This window comes from Oncorhynchus keta, chromosome 19, assembly GCF_023373465.1.
Source record: "Oncorhynchus keta strain PuntledgeMale-10-30-2019 chromosome 19, Oket_V2, whole genome shotgun sequence".
Classification (NCBI taxonomy): Eukaryota; Metazoa; Chordata; class Actinopteri; order Salmoniformes; family Salmonidae; genus Oncorhynchus; species Oncorhynchus keta.
Window position 1 is genome coordinate 79,916,475 of NC_068439.1, and position 8,525 is coordinate 79,924,999.

An 8,525-nucleotide genomic window follows, 5' to 3' on the forward strand; every position below is an offset into this window, starting at 1 on the left:
ACATAACTTCCTGTATGTAAGGTCAACATAACGTCCTGTATGTAAGGTCAACATAACTTCCTGTGTGTAAGGTCAACATAACGACCTGTATGTAAGGTCAACATAACGACCTGTATGTAAGGTCAAGATAACTTCCTGTATGTAAGGTCAACATAACTTCCTGTATGTAAGGTCAACATAACTTCCTGTGTGTAAGGTCAACATAACGTCCTGTATGTAAGGTCAACATAACGTCCTGTATGTAAGGTCAACATAACTTCCTGTATGTAAGGTCAACATAACTTCCTGTATGTAAGGTCAACATAACTTCCTGTATGTAAGGTCAACATAACTTCCTGTATGTAAGGTCAACATAACTTCCTGTATGTAAGGTCAACATAACGTCCTGTATGTAAGGTTAACATAACTTCCTGTATGTGAGGTCAACATAACTTCCTGTATATAAGGTCAACATAACTTCCTGTATGTAAGGTCAACATAACTTCCTGTATGTAAGGTCAACATAACGTCCTGTATGTAAGGTCAACATAACTTCCTGTATGTAAGGTCAACATAACTTCCTGTATGTAAGGTCAACATAACGTCCTGTATGTAAGGTCAACATAACTTCCTGTATGTAAGGTCAACATAACTTCCTGTATGTAAGGTCAACATAACGTCCTGTATGTAAGGTCAACATAACGTCCTGTATGTGAGGTCAACATAACTTCCTGTATGTAAGGTCAACATAACGTCCTGTATGTAAGGTCAACATAACTTCCTGTATGTGAGGTCAACATAACTTCCTGTATATAAGGTCAACATAACTTCCTGTATGTAAGGTAAACTACTAAATCAAACAGATTAGTCAACTAACATATTTTCTTCTCATAGAAAAAAAGTGTATAGGAACATCCTGATGAGCTCACCAGTGATAATGGATTAACATAAGAACAGCTGATAGATCATGTTGACGTACAGATTCATGTCAACGTCTTCTCTATTTTTGGGGGATTCTTTTAGGGTCAGTATTTGAATGGAAAACATAATTTATTCCCCCTTTTCTGATATGTTTCAGTCAGATTTCTCTGTGCAACTATGATGGTGATGATGAAGATGTGTTCTTGCCTTGGTCACAGAAGAGCCCTCCCCAGCCCTCCTTACAGGTACACTGCCAAGGCTGTTGACAGGTACCATGTTTACACGCTGGGTACTTCTTACACTCATCACAGAACAGACCCTGCCAACCTTCTCTGCACCTGGAGACACAGGAAGAGGAATGTACCATTAAAAACTCTGCAATGCAGGTAAATGTTCCTTCATTAGTACCATACCTTTATTTATACATAATTTATTCACTGACTGATTGGTTAATTAAATTGCTAGGTTTTTTTGTTAATTGTTTGATTCAACCAACCACGTTGTCACATGCAATAACAACCAATCATCTACAGTATCCCTCTAAGACAGAGTGCAGAACACTTGAATATAGTTTTATTACTACAAGGACCAATTGTATGCATGTTCCCTTACTGCAGAAACCCCTCGATACAAATGTTCATATGGAGTCAATTATTCTACTGTAGACTTTGTGTGAACAGCATACTTATAGTTCTGACCAAAATCTTAAGAGAGAAGAGAGAAAGAAAGAGCGTGAGAAAGAGAGAGAGAGAGAAAGAAAGAGAGTGAGAAAGAGAGAAAGGGAGAGAAAGAGAGAGAAAGAAAGAAAGAGAGAAAGAAAGAGCGTGAGAAAGAGAGAGAGAGAGAAAGAAAGAGAGTGAGAAAGAGAGAAAGGGAGAGAAAGAGAGAGAAAGAAAGAAAGAGAGAAGGAGCGAGAGAGAGCGAGAGAAAGAGAGAGGAGAAAGAGAAAGGGAGAGGAGAGAGGAGAAAGAGAGAGAGAGAGAGAGAGAGAGAGAGGACAAAGAGAGGAGAGAGAGGACAAAGAGAGGAGAGAGAAAGAGAGAGGAGAGAGAGAAAGAGAGAGGAGAGAGAGAGAGGACAAAGAGAGAAAGAAAGAGAGAGGAGAAAGAGAAAGAGAGAGAGGAGAAAGAGAGAGGAGAGAGAGGGAAGAAAAAGAGAGGAGAAAGAGAGAGAAGAGAGAGAGAGAGGACAAAGAGAGAAAGAAAGAGAGAGGAGAAAGAGAGAGAGAAAGAGTTGGCTGCTTTGATCTTCAGCATTGAAAAATAGATTGCTTCCTGCTGAACAGTTGACATCACATGGAATATAAATATTGGACCAATTTAGAGAAATATTGAAATACTGTCTCCTTCACACACACACACACACACACACACACACACACACACACACACACACACACACACACACACACACACACACACACACACACACACACACACACACACACACACACACACACACACACACACACACACACACACACATATTTTATCATTTCTATATTACTTACACACACTCGCCAGGTCTGGAGCAGTTTCCGTTTCCTTCACTGCATCCCACGAGGCAGATGGCTGTAACACACACGCACCAATAGATATCCAGGGGTTATCTATAGTGTAACACACACGCACCAATAGATATCCAGGGGTTATCTATAGTGTAACACACACGCACCAATAGATATCCAGGGGTTATCTATAGTGTAACACACACGCACCAATAGATATCCAGGGGTTATCTATAGTGTAACACACACGCACCAATAGATATCCAGGGGTTATCTATAGTGTAACACACACGCACCAATAGATATCCAGGGGTTATCTATAGTGTAACACACACGCACCAATAGATATCCAGGGGTTATCTATAGTGTAACACACACGCACCAATAGATATCCAGGGGTTATCTATAGTGTAACACACACGCACCAATAGATATCCAGGGGTTATCTATAGTGTAACACACACGCACCAATAGATATCCAGGGGTTATCTATAGTGTAACACACACGCACCAATAGATATCCAGGGGTTATCTATAGTGTAACACACACGCACCAATAGATATCCAGGGGTTATCTATAGTGTTTCAAACGTTATTCATACAGTGGACCTTGGACGTAAATCAATCTGAATACATTATGTGCATCTAAGCCACAGTCACGATAGGCAAAGCTATCATTACAGTAACTCATGTACATCAAAACAGCTGCAATTTCAAGGATATTATAGCCTACTGATGCAAATTATGGACTTCTGAACATTAGCCTACATCATTAAGTATTACCCCCCAGAAAAAATATCCTTCATAAAACACACAAAAGATGTGCTTGCATGTGTATAGGCTACAATAAAACGACGCTATAAAAGGCATCACGGGCTCGAGCTCTGCATGCTGAGTGGCTGAACAGCCATAGTATATCAGACCTTACGACAAAACATGTCTTTTTACTGCTCTAATTACGTTGCCAATCCGTTGTATAATATCAATACGGCACTTCAAGGGGGTTCGTGGTATATGTCCAATATACTCCGTTCAGCAGTGGTATATTGGACATATATCACACCTCAGGCTACTTATGCATCTCCATCATAACATCTATTCATTTCAGCCACAATGCTGCTTCTTCAAAGGGCACACAGACACAAGCTCCAACTGAACCTGTCACACCACCCAACTGCTACAGCGGGACCATGAGGAAGCTGAGTAATTTACGGTTTGTAATGTATTGTGTTCTAGATGGGCATCTCTGTCTCTCTCTCTCTCTGTGCGACACCGATTCCGGTTTGATGGCTGGCGACCACCGGTAAACGGCCGGGTTAGTCCTAAACAGATGCCCGTGCGCAATAGCGGACAGCTGCCACCATTGTTGTTCCTTGTCTGCGCGAACCATACTTGCAGCTGCTATGCGGCCCGCGAGCCCCCAACAATAGGGAGACTACGATTTCAGTGGCGCGTGGAGGATAATAACGTTGCGATTAACCCCGGCGCGTGCTGCTGCAGCCCGTGTTCTGCCAGTGACGTTCAAACTGCCCGGGATTAAATTACCAGGAACGCGCTCTACTTTCAGGTCGTCGTAGTATAGAAATACAAACTCCACTCTCACAGCCAGGGAGCGCGACCGAGGGCGGACAGAGACCCACCTCCTTCATCTCACGTGCATTGTTTCTATACTACGGACGGTAGGTGGGCGTGTAATTGCTCTGGTCAAGGATTTGGCGCCACGGTCAAAATGCAACCGTAAAACGTGCCAATCTCTCCTTCACCGCCAAGTGACGCCGATGACGATAGATCCCTTGTCATACTGCGTTTCAAACTGACTCAAACAAATGTTAAAGATTTATGTTTTAAGACGTTTCGGTGAATTTGTTTTGGTAAAAGAGGCACACATCAAATGGCGCTAACCCTGCCTCCCAACTGGCTGTTCTCCCTGTGAAACTATGAGTTCGTTCAGTTTCTGTTCTGTCCAAAACATAGAGAAGAGAACCAGCGTTTGTTTTTATGCTCATTTTGTAGTGCACTAGTACCTATGTCTTCAGCATATTGTGCAACTATGCTGCTTGTCCTCATATTCAGCAAACAGCCCCTCTCTAACAGCATCTCTTGGTTCCCTAGGGCCTACACACAAGGCTGACTCCTTCTCATACACTTACTATACATGCTGTAGCCCTACATTAGACCAATGTAGCATGGCAAACATGTGCTCATCTCCACACAGTTATTTTTGTGGCCCTTTTTATGTATATAAAGAAAATGGAAACTTCCTGCGCCATAAAGGCCCAGGCCTCTCAGCAGAGTACGCAGTAGGTTAACATACAGGTATTCTCATTCTGTCTATTTATCCCTCTATCTCTCACAGGACCAGTGCATCAGGACAAGCTTCCAACAAAACCCTGAGAGACTGTGGCATCCATCCCGCCGCTGCCACCAGTGTAGCGATTGAGGAAAACCAAATCAATTCAGCCTTGAACCAGTGACCCTACAGCTGTTACGAGTACCAACTGCTGTGCCACTTAACAACCAAACCTCTCGGCAGAGGGCCACAGACGACCTATATACAAGTAAACCACAGCTACTGTACACCTTTCACTCGCTTTCTGAAAACGATGTACCAACAAGCTCGGGGGAAACTAAAAGCACAGCGAAACTCATGGAAGAAACTGCTAAAGTGCATCAAAAACGATGACCAAGCTTGCTAGAAGGAAAAAACACTGGCCTATAGTAAAGGCCTGTAATCATGGAAGAAGTTGTGATATTGTATATCCAACATATTGGTCAAAGACAAGTGTGACATGGACTCTGATAAGGGGGTCGAGTTGTGTTTGTTTTTTGCGGGGTTCGATAACGGTTGGTTTCTCTCGGGTTGCTTACGTTCTTCGCAGTATTCCCCCTTCCAGCCGGGCAGACAGGACAACTGGCCATCGCGGTCGCAGGTGTAGTGGCCAAAACGGTCGTCCCTTGGCGTGCATATTTTGGAACAACTTTCTCCGTAGTAATTGTCATTGCAGATGAAGCGGTAAGAATACCTTAACTCCGTCTGTCGGACGCTCTGAACATCCAGAGACCAGGCGGCCCCTACGCCCAGCTGTCTCTGGATGGCAAAGAAACTAATCAACATCTCTGGGTTGCTGGTGTCTGGAAGGGAAGAAGAGAGAGAGAGAGATAGAAAGGAAGAGAGAGAGAGATGGAGAGAGAGAGAGACAGGAGAGAGACAGAGAGAGAGAGAGAGAGAGACAGGAGAGAGACAGAGAGAGAGAGAGATAGAGGGGAAGAGAGAGAGAGACAGGAGAGAGAGAAAGAGATGGAGAGAGAGAGAGGAAGAGAGAGAGACATAGAGAGAGAAAGAGATGGAGAGAGAGAGAAAGAGGAAGAGAGGAGAGAGAAAGGAAAAGATAGAGAGGAGAGAGAGAGAGAGAGAAAATGCATTAGTTACATCAATCAATAATCAATCAATAAATTACTTTTTAGTTGTCACAAAGTGCTTTTTACAGTAACACAGCCTAGGCGCCAAAGTGAGATCCAAAAGGAACGAGTCTGTTTTCTAACAGCCATGTTGGAAAAGTAGTTTCTGTGTTACAATCAAGTTCCACATACATTGTCTAACTGGGTCTAATGATGCCTCTTACATTATTCTCTATTATCCATTGTTCTCCTATCAATCAATATATTCTATCTCGTGCCATATCTCATATCATACGATTGAAATATCCTAGACCTATTTCGATGTGAAATATCATGCATGCTCCGTTCACCGGGCTTGGTTTGAATATGTACCCGCGGCCCTACAGCCTGCCGTTCCACAGATCAGATGGCTTCTTATCAAATCTCATAAGAACAAAACCATAATGGTTTTAGATGGACAATAAACTGAGATTAAAATGTCCTCTTCCTTTCTGTCAGCAAAAAAAAACCCTTCCCAGGCTGCTTCCAATGGGCGGAACAGAGCAAGGTGTAAAATACAGGAAGATGTAGTCACATAGCCTTGGCAGTCTCTGTGTGTTCTCACCAAAGCCCTCAACTCGTTCCCACGCCAGAAATACACCGCAGGAAGTCACATTGTGTTGGAGCACAAGAATGAAAAAGGTGTTTTGAAGCTGAGCAACAAAGGGTTGCATAAAGGAGTAGAAATTTGAGAAAAAAATATAGGGAACAATTAACAGTAATGGGAATGGATCAATGATAGTGAGAAGATACTCATTATGGATAAAGGTTTGACATTTAAAATGTGCTTTAGTTATAGAGGGACTATTTGTAAAATGTGGTAGAAAGGTCGCCCTCTTGCGGCGTTGAATAGATCGACTTACCAACAGGTAGATCTGTTGAAGGTGAATACCAGGCTTCAATTATCAAAGAAAACGATCCCTAAGGACAGAACGCATTCAGTCATTAGAAAATATCATTCAAAATCCAGTTCGTACAGGCAATATAATTACATTTGACAATATCACACTTTTATCACAGCTAGAATTGAGCGTAATTTAAAAACGAACTGTCTGTTTATGCATGGCTATATAATTTAAGATTGTAAAATTTGCATCGAGGCAAACATGTTATAGTAGGTTATACCGCCGTGCGGTGCATTTAGAAATAAACAACGTCGTGTGTTGTGTGTCAATCCTCTCTGTGTGTGTGTTTGGTTATACACACAGCATTACCTAATGATGGCTTATCTCATTACTCACCAATAACTGGTGCGCTTTCTTTCTCTCCAAACCAATCACAACCCGCCTGCTTCACAACACAACAACACTGACCTTGGCATGGTATACATTCAACTAATAACATGGACTGCATCTAGGCTGTCTGTCTTACCGGCCATCCGAAGTTGAACGGTAGTCGGATGGGTCTACTGAAAGCTCCCCGGTCCATGGCGCTAAAGGAGTTGGTCCCTAGCACCGGTGTCAAGGAATTTCCAAAGATACAGTCACCTGGCGACACGACCGCCTGGTAGTTCTTAAGACAAACACGAAAGAAAGTCCTGCAGTTGAGCCTGCACGAGTTGCCATTCTCCAGCAATCCTTTGCTGTTTTTAAATTCATGTAGATCGATCTCAAAAACACCGGATCCAAATACCTAAAAAAAAAAAGAAGAGAAGATATGATTTTTTTTGGAAAACACCGTTACGCACACGCTAAAATAGACCATTTCCTTGTAATAGGCTACTTTTGAGTGAACATTCGTTGACAGCTCCTGCAGGGTATCCAGCCGATTCCTCCTTACCTGTGTCAGTACAGTGGTGCTGAATGCGATGGTAAAAGTGAACCAAGCTGCCATCCTTCTCGCTTATCCAGGGCACACGCGTCACCCGCCAATATATCCCCTATATTCCAAAGCCCACTATTCCAAAGTGTTGGGGGACCAAATAAAAAAGCAGAAAGAACAAAATATAAATCCTTCTTCTCGTTCCACTTCGTTGTTTTTCCGTAATTAGAATCTTTGTTGGATGCTCCAACCTGCCAAAAGATGTTTAGAATTCCCAGGTTATCCAAAAGAGGTAAAGGTTTAACGAAAGACCAATATCCATATTCTGTCCCCTCTCCCTCTCTGTTCGCGCTGTTCTCCTCTTCGCTTCCACAGTAGTACAGTACAGTACTCCACACTGGTTACGTCGGCGTGTGTGTGCAGGACGACGCAACACCACTGTCTTGTTTTGGTACTTAACTTGGCGCATCAGTGTTGCGCTGCGCTCGGTGGATGTCTGTTCAACGTGCGTCTTATTACTAGTGAATGAACACTTGGGAGTGACGTCTCCCACAATTTATAGACTCGTGCTGCGCTGCTCATTAGATAAACTGTCAATCGAGACGTAACACCGCCCACTTTATATATTCACCCCCCTCCCTCCCTCCTTCCTCCTCTCCAAAAACAATGATATCCAGAATACCCACCAGTACTGCGCTATGCTGACTGACGACGGACCGAAAAAAGAGCATTGATTATTCACAAGCTATAGCATCTGTTGACGTATTTAAAACGCGCACGAGAGAAGGAAGAGAGGTTTCCCGCTGCACTTTTATTCCCCAACTGTTATCTGGACAGGAAAACGGAAACTTTAGAATGAAAAGCAGAAAGTAAATTACTGTCCCTCATCTCCACGCACCCTTTCGTCGGTTCCCCCTCT

The 8,525-nt window shown here is 43.0% G+C and overlaps 1 protein-coding gene across 1 annotated transcript in view; it reads right to left on the reverse strand.

Annotated features, from left to right (window-relative positions):
- Positions 1 to 8,200, reverse strand: part of LOC118397914 (delta-like protein 4) — a 29,732-nt gene extending 21,532 nt beyond the window's left edge. Inside the window, exons 1-6 of the mRNA XM_052471478.1 lie at positions 7,625 to 8,200; positions 7,217 to 7,477; positions 6,709 to 6,766; positions 5,276 to 5,539; positions 2,411 to 2,471; positions 1,108 to 1,238 (exon numbers count right to left, since the gene is read on the reverse strand). Of these exons, the coding sequence (XP_052327438.1) occupies positions 1,108 to 1,238; positions 2,411 to 2,471; positions 5,276 to 5,539; positions 6,709 to 6,766; positions 7,217 to 7,477; positions 7,625 to 7,678 (829 nt within the window). The 5' untranslated portion in view covers positions 7,679 to 8,200. The remainder of the gene's footprint in view (positions 1 to 1,107; positions 1,239 to 2,410; positions 2,472 to 5,275; positions 5,540 to 6,708; positions 6,767 to 7,216; positions 7,478 to 7,624) is intronic.
- Positions 8,201 to 8,525: the final 325 nt, after the last annotated feature.